This window comes from Canis aureus, chromosome 30 (genome assembly GCF_053574225.1).
Source record: "Canis aureus isolate CA01 chromosome 30, VMU_Caureus_v.1.0, whole genome shotgun sequence".
Lineage (NCBI taxonomy): Eukaryota > Metazoa > Chordata > Mammalia > Carnivora > Canidae > Canis > Canis aureus.
Window position 1 is genome coordinate 18,528,748 of NC_135640.1, and position 21,913 is coordinate 18,550,660.

The 21,913-nt window shown below is 35.1% G+C and overlaps 1 protein-coding gene, 1 long non-coding RNA gene and 1 pseudogene across 2 annotated transcripts in view; 2 read left to right on the forward strand and 1 right to left on the reverse strand.

Annotated features, from left to right (window-relative positions):
- Positions 1–10,931, forward strand: part of LOC144301761 (uncharacterized) — a 40,886-nt gene extending 29,955 nt beyond the window's left edge. The window contains exons 5-6 of the mRNA XM_077878842.1: positions 10,607–10,638; positions 10,835–10,931. Coding sequence (XP_077734968.1) covers positions 10,607–10,638; positions 10,835–10,864 — 62 coding nt within the window. The 3' untranslated portion in view covers positions 10,865–10,931. The remainder of the gene's footprint in view (positions 1–10,606; positions 10,639–10,834) is intronic.
- Positions 1–21,913, reverse strand: part of LOC144301763 (uncharacterized) — a 305,839-nt gene that overhangs the window by 258,269 nt on the left and 25,657 nt on the right. The window lies entirely within an intron of this gene.
- On the forward strand, positions 17,810–18,884 carry LOC144301534 (ribose-phosphate pyrophosphokinase 2 pseudogene; annotated as a pseudogene).

Genomic DNA, 21,913 nt, shown 5'->3' on the forward strand with positions numbered 1-21,913 from the left:
AACAACAACAACAGAGCAATATATTATGACACAGAACTCCAGTGAACTCCACTTAAAAAATGTGGAACTCTTTATAGAATTTTAAAAATCAAGGACTGGATCCCTGGGTGGCTCAGCAGTTTAGCGCCTGCCTTTGGCCCAGGGCGTGATCCTGGGGTCCCGGGATCGAGTCCCGCATCAGGCTTCCTGCATGGAGCCTGCTTCTCCCTCTGCCTCTCTCTCTCTGTGTGTGTCTCTCATGAATAAATAAATAAAATATTCTAAAAAAAACAAATAAAAAATAAAAATCAAGGACTACCAGTACTTGCTTAGAAAATGGTCATTATTCCTTTTCTTAATAATTGCTGTCTCTTATTGAGTGTGTTACTATGTCCGTGATCAAATAGCTAGAAAATGGCAAGGCTGAAATTTAAAGACTTTTTAACAAAAAAGACTATCCCTCTTCTTTATCCCACACTGATTCTATTTAATTAATCAAGAGTCATTAAGGGGTGTCTGGGTGGCTCAGTCATTTCGGCATCTGCCTTCGGCTCAGGTCATGATCCCAGCATCCTGGGATCTAGCCCTGCATCAGGCTCCCTACTCAGCAGGGAGCATGCTTCTGCCTGCTTCTGCCTCTGCCTTGCTCCCCTTGCTTGTGCTCTCTCTCTATCAAGTAAATAAATAAAATCTTTTTTAAAAATCAAAGGTCATTAAAAGATTGTCTTGCATTCTTGTATCTCATATCCCTTCCCTTATTCTCAGCCAATTCTAACTGTTGCAGTAGATTGGTTTTAGGCTTTTTACTCACAGCCTTCAATTCTTGGTTTCATCAACAATAATTTTTTAAATATCCTTTTTAGATCAGACATCTGTCTAACCTCTGGAGCCTTAAAGGCCTCTAGTCTCAATAATTTTAGAATCCAGTGAAAATATTCGCTATCTGGTAAAGCTAAAATATGGGCTTCCTTCACTATTTTCCAAGTGTGTGTAATCGTGAGAAGGATCCACTTTCATTTTCATACAGCCATGAGACCACTGGAATCTCTGAGAATTGAGGGACCAGGTAAGGAAATTCACCAATATTGGTTGAATTTGCAGGATTCCAGAGTTCCCATAAACCATGAAGAATGTGTGGTAGAGAAAGTAAAAGTAGAGGGTAGGACATGAAATTCCACTTATAGGTAAAGGTCTATGAATTTTGACTTCTGATATATAACTGAATATAAATACCTTTTCCACTTGTAAAGAGAGTAATGGGTGATTTTCAGTATAGCTTTCCAAGACTAAAAAGAAAATTACAGAGATATATTGTGTATATAAAAAAATTATGAGAGAGAAAAGTAATAACTTTCAAATAGGATTAATATGAGTTATACCTGTGAGGAGGAATGACTAATAAATTTTATGCCTCAGTGAAACATGCGCTCCCTTATTTTACTATGGATATCTAGTATATGAGTTTCTCTCAAGGTTCTCAGAACACATTTCCAATAATCTCTGAGGTCTTCTGGGTCTTTTTTTAACTGAAAGCATAAAGTGAAGGCAGAGAAAGAACAAGTACATGGAGTTTCAAGAGTTACAGAACGATGCATGCTCTGTCAAGCGTCTATTTTTATAGTTGTCAATGGGGTTCAGGGACAGGAAATCTCATAAACACCTTTTGAGTGCCCCTGCTTAAACCACTTTATAATAGAACTAGTGTTAAGCTTCATATTTATAGGAGACATTGAAAATTTTGATCAACATAGAAGAAAATAATCAGGAGAGAGAGAAATCTAATAACTATGTCCACTGTGGAAGAGTTGATAAGCTGAATATTTTTGTTTACAGATAACAAACAAAGCATTGCTAGGTAGCAGGGGCAGGAAAACTTTATACTATTCCAGGAGATTAGTCTAGAATTAACATGTAGAAAATACAAGGATCTGAATAAGATTCTGAAAATAAGGCAATGGAAAAAAAACTTTCTCTTAGATGGGGAAACACCCTTCAGGTAGAGTATTTTAAAAAGTATACAACAAGTGGCCCTTCACTTGGAGAATTCTAAAAAGTGGTAAATACCTCACCAAATTTAGAAATCATTTTTGTTGAGTATGGATCAGGAACTGTGCTATGTTAGCATAATATAGATTATGTCATTTAGTACTAACAATAACACCTTGGGATCAAAATTACTGTTATATCTATTTTTCCAGGTAAGTAAATCAAGGTTTAAAAAATATTTTTATAATGTTTTAGATAATATTAACACAAAGAAGGAGCAAAGGAACAGAACTACATTGGTACAAAGTTTCTATATAATATTGAAATCAAATTGGTATTAATGCAGGCTAGAAATTTTGAATTTATTATCTCTGAGGCAACTAATTACAAAATAACTCAGAAATACAATAAAAGAAGCAATAAGAAAATTAAACTTATATACTAGAAAATGTCTTTTTAAAAAGAATAAAGCAAAAAAAAAGAATAAAGCAATAGGGAAATAGAGGAATAAAATAAAACACAAGACATAAGACGTAAAGAAAACAAATACCAACATGGTGGACATAAATCCAACTTTACCATTAATTACATTAAATACAAATGTAATACACACTCCAATCAAAAGATAGAGTTTGGCAAAATAAATAAAAAGAAAAATTATCCAACTATATACTTCTACAAGAGACATTTTAAATTCAAAGACAAATAAATCAAGAAATAATGAACAAAGACATACCGTGTAGACAGTAAACAAGAGAGCTGGAATGACCATATTAATATAAGACAAAATGCTTAAGAGAAAAAAATGAAACTAGAGGCCAGGAAGGACATATTATATTGATAAAGAAAGCAATTCATGACTGGATTATTTGTTTTTTGGGTGTTCAGTTTGATAAATTCTTTATATACCTTAGATACTAGCCCTTTATCTGATATGTTATTTGCAAATATCTTCTTCCATCCCATAAATTGCCTTTTAGTTTTATTGACTGTTTCTTTTGCTGTGCAGAAGCTTTTTATCTTGATGAAGCCCCAATAGCTCATTTTTGCTTTTGTTTCCCTTGCCTTTAGAGGTGTGTCTAGCAAGAAGTTGCTATGGCCAAGGTCAAAGAGGTTTCTGCTTGTATTCTCCCCTAGGACTTTGATGGATTCCTGTCTCACATTTAGATCTTTCATCCATTTTGAGTTTATCTTTGTGTATGGTATAAGAGAATGGTCCAGTTTCATTCTTCTGCACTTGGCTGTCCAATTTTCCCAGCACCATTTTTTAAAGGGGCTGTCCTTTTCCCATTGGATATTCTTTCATGCTTTGTCAAAAATTAGTTGACCATAGAGTTAAAGGCCATTTCTGGGTTCTCTATTCTGTTCCATTGATCTATGTGTCTGTTTTTTGTGCCAGTACCATACTGTATTGATGATTAGAGTTTTGTAACACAGCTTGAAGTCAGGCATTGTGATGCCCCCAGCTTTGGTTTTCTTTTTCAACATTCCTCTGGCTATTCAGGGTCTTTTCTAGAGGTTCCATACAAATTTTAGGATTATTTATTCCAGCTCTGTGAAAAATGTTGAGGGTATTTTGGTAAGGATTGCACTGAATGTGTAGATTGCTCTGGGTCTTAAAGATACAAGTGTAGTGATCCAAAAGGGCACCTACACCCCAATGTTCATAACAGCAATGTCCACGAGCACTGGGTGTTATACACAACTGATAAATCATTGAACACTACATCTGAAACTAATGCTGTACTACATGTTGATTAATTGAATTTAAATTAAATGACTAAATAAAATACAAAAAAAGAAATTAATTAGAAAGACATACAATTATATATTCTCTTAACAAGTAAGCTCCAAAATGCATGAAGCAAAAAATTGACAGTATTGAAATGGAGAAATGGACACTTCAACCAGTCTCCAGTAGGCCATTTTCAATAATGAATAGAATAAGTAGGCAGAATGTCAGGAAGAAAATAGGAATCTGAACACTACAAAACAATTAGATCTAAGAAATCTACAGGGTCCCTGGTGGCTCCGTGGTTGAGCACCACCTTCAGCCCAGCACGTGATCCTGGAGACCCAGGATCGAGTCCCACGTCGGGCTCCCTGCATGGAGCCTGCTTCTCCCTCTGCCTGTGTCTCTACCTCTCTCTCTCTCTCTCTCTCTCTCTCTCTCTCCGTATCACTCATGAATAAATAAATAAAATCTTTAAAAAAAAAAAAAGAAATCTACAGAATATCACCTGACAAAGCAGAATATGTACTCTACCCCAGTATCCCTGGGACATTCTCCAAATAGACCATATGTTACACCATAATCAAGTCTCAATAAACTTAAAAGAACTTAAATCATACAAAGTATTCCTCTCAACTATGATGGAATAAAATTAGAAATCAGTAATAAGAGGAAATTTAGGAAATTTACAAATACAGAAAATTAAACACCCTCCTAAAAACAATGGGACAAAAAAGAAATCACAAGGCAAATTAGAAAATACTTTGAAGTGAATGAAAAAATAAAACATTATTAATATTTGTGAATGCCACTAACAAAGCACCTAACAGAAAAATGACAGATATAAATGCTTATATTTTCAAATAAATAATACCAGACTTTCACTTAAGAAGCTAGAAAAAGAAGAGCAAACTAAAACCAAAGCAAGTGGAAGGAAAGAAATAATAAAGGTTAGAGCAGAAATGAATAAAATAGAAAAATATCAACGAAACCAAATTTACTTGAAAACATCAAGCCTTTAGCTAAATTGATCAAGAAAAAAGTGAGATTAAAATTATTAAGATATAGAATAAAAGAAAGGATATCATTTCCAAACTTACAGAAACTTTTTAAAAAGGGATTAAAAGGGAATGCTACAAACAACAGTGTGCTAACAAACTGAATAACCTAGAGGAAATGAACAAATTCCTGGAAAGATACAAACTACAAAAACTGATTCTAGAAAAAAACAGAAAATCATAAAGACCATTAACAAGCAAAAAAGACTGACTTAGTAATCAAAAATAGTCCCACATAGAAAAGCCCAGACTCAGATAGCTTTACTTGTTAAACTATTTTAAGAAGAATTAATATCAATCCTTCACAAACTCTTCCAAATAATAAAAGATGATGAAACACTTCCCAATACATTCTATTTGACTATATTACCATGATACCAAAACCAAAGATATTGTAACAAAAGAAAACTACAAACCAATGACCTTTATGAATATAAATACAAAATCCCCAACAAAATAGCAAACCAAATTGAGTAACATAAGAAACAAGAAAGAAAGAAAGAAAGAAAGAAAGAAAGAAAGAAAGAAAGAAAGAAAGAAAGAAAGAAATTACATACCAAGACTAAGTAGTATTTATCACAGGAGCAAAAACTTGGTTCCACAATGAAAATCAATATGATACACTACGTTGACACAATAAAGAACAAAAAGCATGTCATCACTCTGACAGATAAAGAAAAAGCACATGACACAATTCAATACCCTTTCATGATAAAAATGTAAGAAACTTGAAACAGAAGGGAGGTTCCTTAACTGGGTAAAGGCCATCTACAAGATGTTAACAGTTGACATCATACTTAATATGAAAGACTAAGTGCTTTCCTTCTAAGAACAAGAACAAGATAAAGATGTCCACTCACACTTCTATTCTACACTGTAGTGGAGGTTCTAGCTATGGCAATTGGGCAAGAAAAAGAAATAAAAGGGGATCCCTGGGTGGCACAGTGGTTTAGCGCCTGCCTTTGGCCCAGGGCGCGATCCTGGAGATCGGGGATCGAATCCCACGTCCGGCTCCCGGTGCATGGAGCCTGCTTCTCCCTCTGCCTGTGTCTCTGCCTCTCTCTCTGTATATGTGACTATCATAAATAAATAAAAATTTTTAAAAAAGAAATAAAAGGCACTCAGATTAAAATGAAAGCAGTAAAATGATTTCCATTCACAGATAACATAATCTTGTATTTAGAAAATCCTAAAAAAAAAAAATCCTAAAGAACCCACACTTACAAAAAAAGTATAGCAAGGTTACACGATACAAATTCAACATACAAAATCAGTTATATTTCTATACACTAGCATTATACAATCTGAAAAAGGAATTAAGAAAATAACTTTATTACAAGAGCAACAAAAAATAAAATACTTAGGAATAGATTTAACAACAATGTTTAAGACTTAAACACTGAAAACTACAAAACATTATTGAAAAAAATTAAAAAATAAATAAATGGAAAGACATCATATGATGTTCATGGACTGAAAGACTTAATGTTAATATTGTAACACTTCCCAAATTAATATAGATTCAGTGCAATGTCAGCTGCCCTTTTTGCAAGATGATTTTAAAATTCACATGGCTGCAAGGGACCCAGAATAGCCAAAACAATTTCTAAAAGGAAGGATAAACTTGTAGGACTTACACTTATAATTTCAAAAGCTTACTACAAAGTTCCAGTGGTAATACTGTGTGATACTAGCATAATGACAGACATATATATAGATCAATGGAACAGAATTTTAAATCCAGATATACACTTTACATTTATGGTCAAACAGCTTTCATAAGCATGTCAAAGCAATTCAGCTGGCAAAAAAAGTCTCTTTTTTTAAGATTGATTAATTAGGGATCCCTGGGTGGCACAGCGGTTTGGCGCCTGCCTTTGGCCCAGGGCACGATCCTAGAGACCTGGGATCGAATCCCACGTTGGGCTCCCAGTGCATGGAGCCTGCTTCTCTCTCTGCCTGTGTCTCTGCCTCTCTCTCTCTCTTTCTCTCATTCTGTGTGACTACTATAAATAAATAAAAAAAATTTTTTTAAAGATTGATTAATCAATTAATTAATTAAGAGAGACAGAGAGAGCATGAGCTAAGGGGGACTGGAGGGAGAGAGACAAGCAGACCACATACTGACCGTAGAGCCAGAATGGGCTGGATCCCATGACCCTGAGATCACCACCAGAGCCAAAATCAAAAGTCAGATGCTCATTCAACTAAGCCATCCAGGTACCCCAAAAATAGTTTTTAAAAAGAATTCTGAGTCAACTGAATATCTACATGCATAAAAATGCAGTTGGATCCCAACCTCATACTGTATACAAACATTAACTCCAAATGACTGTATATAAACATTAACTCAAAACAGACCTCAGAATTAAATATAAAATCTAAAACATATAAATATAAAATTAAATAAATTAAATTATTATAAATTAAATATAAAATCTTAATGACCTTGGATTAGACAATGATTTCCTAGATGTGACACCAAAAGCACAAGCAACAAAAAATAGATGAATTACACTTCATCAAAATTTAAAAGTTTTGTGCTTCGAAGTCCACTATCAAGAAAAAGAAAAAGTTGGGCAGCCCAGGTGGCTCAGTGGTTTAGCACCGCCTTTCGCCCAGGGCGTGATCCTGGAGACCCTGGATCGAGTCCCACATCAGGCTCCCTGCATGGAGCCTGCTTCTCCCTCTGCCTGTGTCTCTGCCTCTCTCTTACTCTGTGTCTCTCATGAATAAATAAATAAATAAAAACTTTAAAAAAAAAAAAAAGAAAAAGCACATTGAATTAGAAAAATATTTGTAAATCATAAATGTCAAAATGGACTTGTACTCAGAATATTTAAAGAATCCTTACAAGTCAACAACAAAAGTATAATTAACTTAAATAAAATTTCAAAAGTTATTTCAAAATTTATACGAATAGCCAAATAAATACAGGAAAAAGTATGCAACATCATTAGTCCTTAGAGAAATACAAATCAAAACTACAACAAGGTTATGAGTTCACACACACTAGAATGGCTATAATTAAAAAGAAAGTAACAAGTGTTAGGGTGTGGATTAATTAGAATCCTCATACAGAGCTGACAGAAATTTAAAATTACACAGTCACTTTGGAAATTGGCTACAAAATTCCTCAAAACTAAACATAAAGTTACTATTTGATCCAGCAATTATACTCCTAACTAATAACCAAGTCAAGCAGAAATGTGTTCACACAAAAATTTGCACAGGAATGTCATAGCAGCATTACAGGAATGCACAGGAATGTCACAGCAGCTATTCATGATAGCCAGAAAGTTTAAACAGTCCAAAATGCCCATCAGCTGATGAATGGGTAAATAAAATGGGTCATACCCACATAGTGAAATATTATTCCATAACAAAACAGGAGTGAAATACTGACACATGCCACAACATGGATGAACCTGGAAACTTGATGCTATCTAAAAGAAAGTCTGCAGGGTAGGGGAAAATGCAGAGCAGTGCCAGTGTCAGTGGATTTTACATGTGAATTATATCTCAACAAAATATTATGTTTTAAGTTTTTAATAAATAAAAGACAGCTAGATTTCCAAAAAATAAATGCCCAAAGTCATCAGTTAAAAGGCAAAGCATCTGAGAAATACAATATTTTTATTCTAAGCCCACTCTAATAATCACTTTACTATGCTGTAGCCATCTCCAAATAGTAAATTGGGGATAAAATCACTAATAAGATGTACTCCATCCCTAAAATTCCTCAGGTCTATGGTTTAGTGCAGAGAGGCTGTATAGGTTTATACCCTACTAATTCAGAACAAATTGGGTACTAGAAAGAACAGATCCCAGGGACTTTAATGTAAAATCAGAATTAAGACCTAACTCTGAATTCCCAGTATGAGGATCATGCCTCCAAAATACATTGGCAAGTAGTTTTCAACTTAAAAGAAAATATCTCTCCTCTGCACCAGAAAAAAAATTCCCTCCAATATGGAAGACTGGCCACTATCAACCTACCCCCTTTACCCCTACCTTGATCACCAGTACCGTACTTCTCAACATTCTGCATATTATCAGCCTTTGCAAACAAAATTCCTTACCCCATCAAACACTTCTACAGTCTTCCTTACAAAAATATCTCCATGATTCCAGAAAAAATTGATTATGTTCAATAATCAAGGCAATCAACAGGTCAAGTAGTATAAACTGAGTTGTCCAATTAATGTTTTCCAAATATAAAACTTAAAGGGCACAGATTTCTACAATTCTATAGAACAGAGAACAGAAATATGAAAAGCTGGTAAGAGGGGAGGGGCACTCAAATATTCACAAGCCTCTGCCAGATATTTATTACATATTTCTTATATTCAGTACACTGAGATGGCACAGGTGTTTCAGTTCTTAGAATAAAGCAAACATACAAACCACTATTTTCAGAGTTTGAGGAGACCTTAGGAATCACCCAAACCAACCTCCATATTATACAGGCTACAAAAGTGCAGTGCTAAGAAGAAAACAGATATGACTAGCTCATACAGTTAGCTGCAGATGTGGGAATTGAATGCATGTTTGATTCATGGGCCAGTTGTCCTTTTCCAATTATACTTCCCATGTCTTCACGGCAACTGCAAATTGAGAAATCTATCCTTTTTTAAAAACACAAAGCACGCAAACTATAAGTACAGCCCAGATGAGGAAGTTTAAGTTACTCCTTTTGACTTTCTAAATCGTTCCAATATAACCCTAGCACCATGAAATCTGTTCTCCTGTTAGTCTCAGATAATTCCCTAAATTTAATACTATGAAGCTAGGTTAACTCTCAAAAACATGACACATTGGAAGACGAACACTGAATAATGTCCTTTACCTAGAAACCAACAACTCAACACTATAGATGATTCAAGAGAATAAGAGTTGCTTCACCATTATTCCCTCATATATTTCTCTTATGTTCCTCTTTGCTGTTTTTAAATTCCTTTACATTTCCCCTTGCCTTATTTCCATCTCTCTGGTCAAAAAATTCAAATATACAGCAGAGAGAGTAGGACCAAATTCAATTGAATATTCTATCCCCTTTGCTCCTTACAAAGACCCTCCCTTTTGTCCCCATACAAAGTATATGGAAAAGTTTTTCACTTACTGCCTATTTTCCATTACTTCAATCCTCATGTATTTTAAGCTCTTGGTTTTTTGTATATAGATACAGTACTCTCACAATTTTTCATAAAATAAAAATCTAGCAATGGGGGTGAAAAGCATTGATATTCTGATCATCTATTATAATAGTAATATTTGTTTTTTTTATTTTAAACAAGCTACAGTTTGGAAAAGCAATGTGTTTTGTTTATCATGTCAAGTTCTTATGAAAGTATTTGAGTTGGATTTCATCCAAAATCTATAATTCACCATGTAATGCATAATTTTGCTGTCATATGGCTGCAAATTTTTACACTTATTTTGCCAGAAAACACAGGTATGAATATGAAGGAGGCCCCCTCAGAGATTTATTGCTTAATATCCCACTAGTTCCCTAGTCGTCAAAGCTCAACCATCCATTATTTACCAAGTAGATTTTTCTGCCCTTTGTTTCTGCTCAGATTCACTTAAAAATCTCCCTTTGAAAGATCCATAGGCTATTTGTAATTGTTAATTGTTTTGAGTCCTTCAATATTAAATCCCATAAACTGTTCTGGATGAAGATTTTCATAGCAGAAAATAAACATAGATGATTTTTATAATTCCCTTAAAATGGCCAGAGCTGTAGCTATTAACAGTAAAACTTTTTATTATTCTAATTTTATTATTATTAAGTACAATAAAAATCACTCCTTCTCTTCCTGCTTATCTGCCTCAAAATTCTTTGTTTCAGGTATACAAGAGTCATTACTGAAAGAAATACAGGTACTGTTCTGACCTAAAAACTATTAAAATTTAAATAAATCCAAAATTCAGCATTTTCTGGGTTAAATTAGTGCACTACTTCAGTATCTGCAATTCAAATAAGTCCTCTGAGAAATTGGCCTCCATAACCAGTGACGTGCTGCTGAACTGAACAGATCTCCAAAATATCCTAACAGATTTCTTTCTTTCATTGTAGAATTGTTTCCATCTGGTGCTTAGATATTAAACCTGGAATATGTAAAGGCTCTCCCCTCTCACCCTGTTTGACTTCCAAATGCTGGCAAATAATTTGCATTGTCAATGAATTGAGGATTAAAATTTTGAACTTAACTGTGTAGTTGTAAAATGTACAATTTAAAGCGATAGATCTTTGAAGTAGTGGGGTTTTTTTCTTTTGAGAAATGGAGATTTGAAGTGTTTGTTGTTTGCAGAATATTCTAACTCAAACTTACTTTGCTTGAAAAAAATAAAACTTTTCTTAATTTTCTTCCGAAGTTCAGAATGTTGAAATATGAATTTATGAAGAGCACTATAGGCCAGTTTTTGTAAGTATGTATATATTTATAACCAAATAGGAACATCTAAAAACACATATATTTCTTTGTATAGATAGGCAGATATTTAGATGTATACATGTACAAATTTCCAAGATCCTGGGTCTATAGACAATAATTTCTTCATGAGAATTTTAAAGATCCTCACAGTAATAAAATGTCTGACTTTTAAGACTGGCAACATTTTCATAGCATCTTAATTGGAAAGCACAGAGTTACTTCTAAGAAACATAATTGCTTCCAGAAATGTTTAAACCACTAGGGAATGTTTATATGAAATGAGCAATAGTCACAGGAGTGAATAAACCAGTTCTATGTACTGCATGTTGTAGTGTAAAAGCCTAGGAGTGCACAAAGAGTTATAAGAGAACCATGTGCAAGACACAATCATTTTGTTCAATCTCTTCTTGTCATTAGTCTGCAACTTCTACCTATCCCTCTTCAACTAATAGTGGATCTCATGTCTTATGAGATAAGACATGGATAACAAAGCACAGTTATCCAGTTCTGTTGTCCAAAACTTCACACTTCATGCCTGTCCTCCCTCCACTGTTTTCTTTTTGATGCCCCATCATACTTTCTTCACATTGTCTCTTATTTAATTGCTTCCTTTAATCTCTTTCCCTTAAATTTGATCTGCCTTGATCTCCTGGAATATTTTCTGATGCATTTCTCCATTTCACGTCCATTTCATGACTAGTTACAAAAAATAATAACTGAATTCCTACCCTGCACATGAAACTATTTACCATTTTCTGTTCACTGTGCTGCTCACATTTAACTTTTTTTTTTTTTTAAAGATTTTTTTTTTCATGAGAGACAGAGAGAGAGGCAGAGACACAGGCAGAGGGAGAAGCAGGCTCCATGCAGGGTGCCCGATGTGGGACTCAATCCCTGGACTCCAGGATCACGCCCTGAGCCAAAGGCAGACACTCAACCACTGAGACGCCCAGGCAACCCCACATTTAACATTAAAAAAAAAAATGAGGAGGGCAGCCCAGGTGGCTCAGCGGTTTGGCGCCACCTTCAGCGCAGGTGTGATCCTAGAGACCCAGAATCGACCCATGTTCTGTGTGTGTGTGTGTGTGTGTGTGTGTATCTCTCATGAATAAATGAATTCATGAATAAATGAATAAAATCTTAAAAAAAAAAAACTTAAAAGAAAATGAGACTCACAGGAAAGGAACTAACACAACTTTGGGAAGGACAGTTAAGTATGTTCTGCTGAAGTTGCTAGTGGTCATGAATCATTCATGTATGTTTGTATTATGTTATTATCAACCAAATAGTGTTGGAAAAAAATACTTAACTTCTTTACTAAGCCCTCAAACCTGTTACTGCATCTCTCATTTGTGATGCAATAGGACACTTTGCCTGTATTAAAAGGGCCAAGAATAAATGCTTTTTTTGTTGAACATGTCTATAGAGTTGACAGTTAATGCCAAAAATCATCAAATAGTCCTTCCAAAATTGTACTTTTGAAATATACCAAAAAAAAAACATAAATTGATCTACTTAATTTCTATTCAAAAGAAAAAAAAGAATGTTTTGCTGACAAGTATATAACCACTTGACTGATTCTAAACAAACATTTGCAGGAATCTTTTTAAAGCAATTTTTTTCACCTGGATCTGTTGGACCAAGCATCTGAACCCAAAAACCTCCAAACAAAAAGATTAAAATGCGTGAGAATTTTCCAAAAAACTTCAAGATGAAAACTTCAAACTTCTATACTTGCCTGCCATGCAAAAATATTGTAGTACAAATTTAGGGCTAATAGAACCCATCTTCTAGGACAGACTTTCTAAAAATATTGTATATGCTTTAAAATCTGAGCAATACCCAAAATATTCATTGCAGTTGGCAACATATGAGCATTATAGAAAAATCACAATGTGTTCTTCTGGCTACACACAACAAACACAAAATATCTATGCAAATAAGGAACTGATGTAATGGTTTTGTGTCTTCATCTATTCAGAAAGCAGAAAGAAAGAAAGGAAGGAAAATTTAATGTCATCTGATGAAAAATTGCATTTTCTTCTGCCTCTCTTTCCTGTTCCTCTCTCCCATCTGCCCTCCACTTCACCCTCCATCCCTTTAAGTTTTCTCCATTTGTATTACAGTGGCACAGATTCAGAGGAGGGGTGGAGTCTGACATTTCGGGTGGTCTTAATAAAGCTTTAGTCTTTGGCTAACCTCTCCTTAGACTGGAGAGTAGCCAAGAATTTCCAATATTAGGAAGAGTCACTTTGAAAAACTGTGTATGTATGTCGAAGTGCATGTCAATATATTTGTTCTGATTTAATAAGCAAAACTGAACAACGGGGCCCTGTCAGCCAAAGCAACAACTATTTCTCCCAAACTTAAAACACATCCTTGTGTAAGTTATGGTTCTTATTTGGTTTTTGTGTTCATTTATTTCAGTTTATTGTTTGACATCTCCTACCAGCTGAGCCAGGAAACCCATGGCAGTGCTTCAAAAAATAACTCCACCCCACATTTATTTTTTAATTTGCTCTGGTTCTTTACTCTTTTAAATTCACAAAGTTTCATGGAACAAGTGCCTAAAGAAGATAGCATTTGCTTTTTAAGTATAGTTTTAGAAACCATATGTAAAATATCTCTTGCAGCTCCTCTTTTTTATTAGAAAAATTATATTAGATTCATATTTGTTTTGAAAAGTCAGTTGTATACTTTAATTAAAGGGAGAAATAAAAAGTCTTCTTTCCTAAAGCAAGCTTACAAAGAATGGAGAAGTTATTTCTCCTAATAATGACTTAACAAATGAGATTTCAGTTCCCTAAATTGGGGTAAAGATTAGGAAGAAAAAACTATCTGTACTGTGATCATATATTATCACGGACTTTGAAAATGCCTATCTTTTTGGTACTTGGCAACATATAGTAAGAATAGCCACAAGGGGAAAAAAAAAAAAAAAGCCCGGGGCGGGGGGGTGGGGGGCACATTATTTCCACAAACATAGCCCAACTGTTGCCAAACAACAAAATAGCAAATTCATCTAGGCTCATTGGTACATGTCTTAACTTTCCAAATGAAACCTTGCATCAAAAAAAAAAAAAGTTTGAGCACTTTCCTATAAGATCAATCAAAACTAAACTACAACTGATACAACATTTAAGAGTTACAAATTTCCACTTGATTGCAGTTGAATTAAAAGCAAGAAAGAGGGTATTTAAAATGAAGAGTTTGTAATACAACACTGGTTTCTTTTCTTAAGCAATTTTCTCTAAAAAGAATGCCAAAACTTTGTAAACTTGAACAGACTAGGACTAGAAAATGTAAACAACACTATAAAATAATAACAAGAACATTTTATCCAGGTTAGCACAGATAGGTAAGCCTTGCTTTTAAATGAAAAATTCCATGGAAACTGACGTACAAAAGGAGGGAGCATCTCAAGTTCACACTAGAAAGGTCATTGGCAGAGACCAGCTTCATATTATTTAGAGTATCTGTTCTGGAACAAAAGAGGGCTAAGCTGATTGAGCAGGGAGTAAGTCCAGGTATTACAGATTAATGTTTAAAGAATGACACTACTTATTTTCAACATTCTCTTTATATTTTTTGAGTTCTTGAATTACTTATAGAAGAATTCCATAACCCAAACCATCTTCAAAATGATAATGCACAAGAAACACTCCCAAATAATCAAACCTTTCTGAATGTGCCTCTGTTTCAGAAAAATGAAACTTTTTTTCTTCAAAAAGTGAGAAACCTAATTTCAATGACGATGACTTATTTGACAGGGGAAAAAGAGAAGCATAAGCTGGGAGGAGGAGCAAGAGGAAAGGGAGAAGCAGACTCTCCACTTAACAGGGAGCCTGACATAGGGTTCAATCCCAGCACTCTGGGATCATAATGTGAGCCGAAAGCAGACACTTAACCAACTGAGGCACCCAGGTGCCCTGACTTTTCCTTATTTTCAATTTCAAGGGACAAAGAGCTACCTTGGAATTTGAAGTTTTACAAGTGCACACTTTGAAGATATCTTTTTATCCTAAGAATATTTAGAAGAATATTAATAGTGACTAACAATGACTCTATTTCAATATGGTAGATTGAGCACATGCATCTAATTACAATATTTCCTGAAGCCCTACTAAAACTATAGTAAAGTATTTTTTAGTAAAGTATTTCTAAAAAAAACACTTTATTGATTATGATTGATACACAAAAAGCTGCACATATTTAGTGTATTCTACTTTATGAGTTTGAAGAAAAGCATATATATCCATGAAGTCATCACCGTAATCAATCTCATCACCTCAAACATATCATTACCTTCAAAAGTTTCCTCCCACCCTACTCACTTATTTGTTCATGTATGTGTGTGATAAGAAGACTTAATAGAAATGACCAGACCACAAAAAAAAAAGACTTAATATTGGGAAATGCAAATCAAAACCATAATGAGATATCACCTCATACCCAGTAATATGACTATTATCAAAATAACAAAATAAAATAAGTGTTGGTAAGGATGTGGTGAAAGGGACTCTTCTACACCACTGATGGTTATATAAATTGGTATAGCCTTTATGGGAAACAGCATGAAGTTCCCTCAGAAAAATTAAAAAATGAACTATCATATGATCCATCAATCCTATTTCTTTGTGTATAATCAAAGGAATAAAATCACTCTTGAGATATCTATATTCCCGTATTCGTTGCAGTTATTCACAGTAGCCCTATGGAAGCAACCTACGTAGCCATCATGGATGAATGGATAAAGAAAATGTGATATGTTTATACAGTGAGATATTATTCTGCCTTAAGGAGAAGGAAATCCTGCCATTTGTGACCACATGGATGAACCTTAAGGACATATGCTAAGTGAAATATGCCAGACAGAGAAAGACAAATATGGCATGATCTCACTTATATGTGGAACCAAAAATAGTCAAACTCATAGAAGCAGAGTAAAATAGTAGTTATTAGGGGTTGAGAATGTGGGGGAAATGGGGAGATGATGGTCAAAGGGTACAATAAGCTTTCAGTTATAAGTTCTGGAAACTGAATGAACAGTATGGAGACTATAATTAGTGGTAATGTGTTATATATTTGAAATTTGCTAAGATTCCTTACCCAAAAAGGAGGGAGGTAACTCTATGAAGTGATGGATATGTTAATTAACTTGATTATAGTAATCATTTCACTGTGTGTGTGTGTGTATGTATATATATATATATATATATATATATATAATCACATTGGATATCTTAAATATGTAGAATTTAATAATACGTCAATAAAACTTAAAAAATACATCACACATTCAAAAACCAGGAAAATATGATTCATGATAAGAAAACCAATCAATATAAACTGAACCAGAGCTGCCACAAGTGTTAGAATTAGGAGACAAATACATTAGAAATGTTATTATAAATATATTCCACATGTCCAAAAGTTAAGACATGGAAGATTTTTTAACCCAAATCAAACTTTCAAGATAAAAACTACAACTATAATGGGTTAAATTGTACCCCCTCCCAAAATTACGTTCAAGTTCTAAACCGCGAGCATCTCAGAATGGGTAGGACCTTATACTCTACAGGTATAATTAATTAACTCAAGATGAGGTAACACTGGATCAGGTGAGCCCTAATCTAATACAATCGGTGCCTTTACAAGAGGAGAAGAGACACACACAGAAAGAACATCACATGATAACAGACACAGAGATCAGTTTAATGCACCTGCAAGCCAAGGTACACCAAGGATTACTGCTACCATGAAAAGCCAGGAAGGGTCAAGGAGGATTGTGCCGAGAGTCTCAGAGGGAGCATGACCCTGCTGACACCTTGATTCAGGACTCTGGCCTCTAGAACTGTGAAAGAATAAAATTTCTATTGTGTAAGGCTACCCAGTTTATAACACTTTGGTACAACAACCCTATGAAATTAATAGAACATAACAAAACATATGGGATGCCACTAAAAAAACAGTACTTAGGGAGAAATTTAAAGTATTTAATACTTACACTGGAAAATAAGAATTACCTCAAGTCAATGACATCAGCTTCCAAAGTAGAAAGAGGAAATAAAATAAATACCAGAGCATAAATTATCTAGAAATCAGAAAAAAATTTTAAAAAACAATGAAACCAAAAAGTGGTTCTTTAATAACTTCAATAAAACTGATATACATTTTAGCTAGATTACTAGAAAAAAAAGATAAAAGAGAAGTGACATTAGTCACCAAAATCAGGAATGAGGGAATTAACAATAGATTCCAGGAATATTTAAAAGATAATAAGGGAATACTGTGAACATATTTATGGCAATAAATTCAGCAACTTAGATGAACAGGACAAATTTCTTGAAAGATACAACTACTAACACCTACACAAGAAATAAAAATTTTATCTATGAAAAATATTTAATTGCAGCTAACTTTCCCACAAAAAAAAAATCCAGATACAAATAGTTTGACAGATCATTTGTCCTAAAATTAAAGGAAAAAAATAATACCAATTCTACAATACGCTCCCTAAAGCTTAAAAAAGAAATAAATAATTCACAAATAATTCTATAATGCCAGAATCACTGTGACATCAAAACCAGACAGGACAGCCATGCTTTCCCATTCCCATGGCAGCTTTGAGGGCTCCCGCCACCTCCACCGTGCCGGACATCATGCTCTTCAGCAGCAGCTTGCACCAGGACCTGTCCCAGCAGGACCTGGCTGACTTGATGAGCCTGGAGCTGAGCAAAGTGGTCACTAAGAAGTTCAGCAACCAGGAGACCAGCCTTGAGGTCAGTGGAAACAGGAAGGGCAAAGATGTCTATAACATCCAGAGTGGCTATGGAGAAATCAAAAACAACCTGATGGGGCTCTTCATCATGATCAACACTGATAAGATCACAGCATCATCCAGGGTGACTTCTGTGATCCCATGTTTTCCATACTCTTGATAAGATGGATAAAAAGGACAAGAGTCATGCTCTGATTTCTGCAAAACCTGTGGCCAATATGCTCTTGCTGGGGCAGATCACATCATCACCATGGACCTGCATGACTCTCAGGTCCAGGGATTCTTCAACATTCCAGTGGATAATTTGTCTGTGGAGCCTGCAATCCTGTAGTGAATTCAGGAGAACATTGCCAAGTGGAGGAACTGTATTATCATTTACCTGATGTGACGGGAGCTACAAGGGTCATATAAACTGCAGACAGGGTGAATATGGAATTTTCCTTCATTCACAAAGAGAGGAAGAAAGCAAATGAAGTGGACTGGATGGTTCTGGTAAGTGGCATGAAGGACCACATGGCTATCCTCATGGAAGACATGGCTGATATGTGTAGCACCACCTGCCATGCTGCAGACAAGCTACTCTAAGGAGCCACCAAGGCTTATGCTATTCTTACCCATGGGATCTTCTCTGGGCTAGCTACTTCCAGAATGAATATGCTGCCTTTGAGGCTGGTGTTGTCACAGACAGCATTCTGCAAGGTGACAAAATGAGACACTGTTCCAAGATACAGGTAATTGATATCCTTATGATCTTGGCAAAGGCAATCCCAAGGAAACACAATGGTGAATCTGTGTTTTACCTATTCAGCTACATCCTGCTACAGATCCAGACATTCATGAAGTGTGGAGCAAGCCTGCTCTGGCTTATGAATTGTGTACATTTGTCCGACTTTTTAGCAATTATGGGATAATGCAAAAGCCTCTGATCTTTGTATATCCCAAGATCCATTGTTTACTCCTTCTCAAGCTCAAGACCATTTATTTCCAGTTTTGGGGGAGGGTAGTGGTTGTTTGATCCTTCTAAGCAAACTGTCAGTGAGAAATGTTTCATCATCCTGGCATATTCTGATAGGTGATCTTCTTTATTTTGTCAGTACTTTGAGGCCACAACTTTCAAATATATAATTCCACTGAAGAAGTTCATAGTTTAAATATTTTGAGGGTGCCAAAGGTGACTTCAGATTAAAGCTTTCTGTGTAAGTAATAATAATGCCCATGGACATTTGGGTAAAATCCTGTATACATCTGAATGAACCTTAGAAAATTTATAATACCCTGAATTTTGACATTTTTTAGTAAGCATCTTTCAAATCAACCATTCTGGTTATTGTGCTTAATGTAACCAAATTTTATGTAGCTTAAGATGGCCACTGACACGTTTACTTTCTGATAAATATTAGAAATATCAGAGGCAATGCAGTTCAGTGTTTTTTTATTTTTTTTTATTTTTTTTCAAATCTTTAAGTCACTAACAAAGCTGACCAGCAATCTTTAAGGTTTCAAACTTCAGTACAGCAGAGATTGAATTTAAGAAGTATCATCCTGGTCACTGCAAAAATGAGCATTTTGCTGTACCTTAAAATTGCTTATAAGAAAAAAATGATATTGTAGTCTGGTAGAGTCAGCAATGCAATACAGATTAACTATATCCAGAAACAGTTGACTTGAGTATATAAAGAGCCTATTTAGATAGATTATGTAATTCTTAGTTTTGATAAATAAGTGATATCTATTTCTTGGGATATTTATGCATAAACAAACAAAAATGTAGTTATGAGCATGCACAAGTAGACATCCTTGGCATACATGTTCACATGACTGAAAAAATTTATTAAAAGTAAATATTTCATCTTAAGATTGAACATAAGATATAGAGCTAGTTTTAAAATAATCTTCAGGTTAAAAAAATAGAAAAACTACCTTGTCATTGTCTGAATTAAGAACTGATTGTTTCTATTATTTAACCTCACTTTTTCAAGTACTTCTGAAATATTATTAACTAATTACACTAGAATTGGTCATACACGGTGGCAATGCAGACCTTGACCTTTTGATGGTTTTAGTTGAAGAAAGATGAGGAAGGCAGCCTCAGGACCACCAATCCCAGAACTTGTATATCCCTAGCTGCTTGTGTGGAAACATTTAAGTGAAACACCAGATATATCGGTCTCATCCAACTCTGCTGAATGGGGCTGGACTCACATATATTCCACCAAAAACAGGCGCCAGGGAAATACAAATATACCAAAGCTGCTCATCCTCCTACTTCAATAATATTAATCAACTTATAGATACACATGTTATAACTTTCCTTTTTAGATGTCAACTAGATTCAGGAATATGTTATTTGCAGTACTTGTATTGGTTTTGAATATAGGATTTTAAGATTGTCCAACACTGTACTAAAACATTTCAATAAAATCCTGCTACTTCTTTCTTAAAAAAAAAAAAAGACATTGCAAAAAAATAAAGCTACCCAATATCCCTCACTAATATGGATTTTTTTAATTCTAATTAAATTTCAGGGAAAAAAGTATCTGTCACTATACAAAAAGGATAACACACTATGATAAGAAGGATTCATCCAAGAAATGCAGAATTAGCTTAACATCTGAAAACCAATCAATGTAATGCATCATATTAACAAACTAAAAAAGACAAAGTATATGTTCAATTCGATACATGCAGAAAAATCACTGGAATAGATCACTTTCTACTCCTAATAAAAACTTGCAGAAAACAAATAACAGAAAGAAACTTTCTCAACCTGATAAAGAGAATCTATGAAAAATCCAAGCTAACATCATACTTAATTATGACAAATACCCCCAAGTTAGGGGCAAGACAAGGATGTCCACTCCCACCTCTTCTATTCAATACTGTACTAGAGTTTCTAGTCATGGCAATTAGGCAAGATTAGAAAGGAGGAAGGAAAACTATCTTTATTCACAGATAACGTAATTATTTAGGAAATCCTTTGAAATAGAAAATGGTAATGTAGGAAGACCCTGCTCATTTCTTCCCATGGACACACTGAATCCACAACTACGCATAGAACAATTCCCTCTGAAAAAGACCTGAAAACTAGCTGAACAGTGGCTTCACATCAAATGAGAAAAGGTCCATATCCAGGTGGATAAGAGAGGCTAAGACATGATCTTGACAAAAATTTACTGCCCTGGCATAGGAAATTATAATTGGGAAGGATCAAATCAAGATTCTCCCAGAGAAATGAAGGTTGTAACCCACATTAAGCACTCCAACTCTTAAGATCTGTACCTGAGAGACAAGCCCCCAATATATCTGCCTTTGAAAATCAACAAGGCTCACATTCGCAAGACCTGAGTGTCTGTAGCAAACTGAGAGACTGCTCTCCCTCTGCCTCACTAAAAGTGGCAGGCATATAGCATCCCTGCACTTGCTCTCTGCCTTGCTAAAGCTGGCACCTGCCTGCTGTACCTGTGCTCCCCTCTACAATGATCCACAGTGCCAGTGCCTCAAAGAGAGGAACATTTACATACATCTAGTGCCCTAGTATCTTTTACATCTCATACCCCAGTTTTCACAGTGGCATCCCAGGAGGTGCCTCTTGAGCACTTGGGCTCTAGAGGCTACAGTGGCTTGCTTCTTGAGTCCCAAGAGACTGTAACAATCAGAGATAGTTCTGGGACACTGTACAGATCAATAACTGAAACATCCCATCTTTCTAAGAAGGAGACTTATTTTTCTCCCCAGGAGAACTGGCCCTGATGAGTGGGCTCCTGGTCTAGCATATCTCTAGAGGCCTACAGAGGTACTCTTGGGGAACTGAGGCCAAGGGATACAGCCTTTGTGCTCTCCTTCTGCCTCTCTCCAACCTGCCCATATCCCAGGAAGGAGCTTATACTCTTGTCTGGCACCTTGATTTTACTGCCAGGGAATACCTCTTTATCACCTGGCT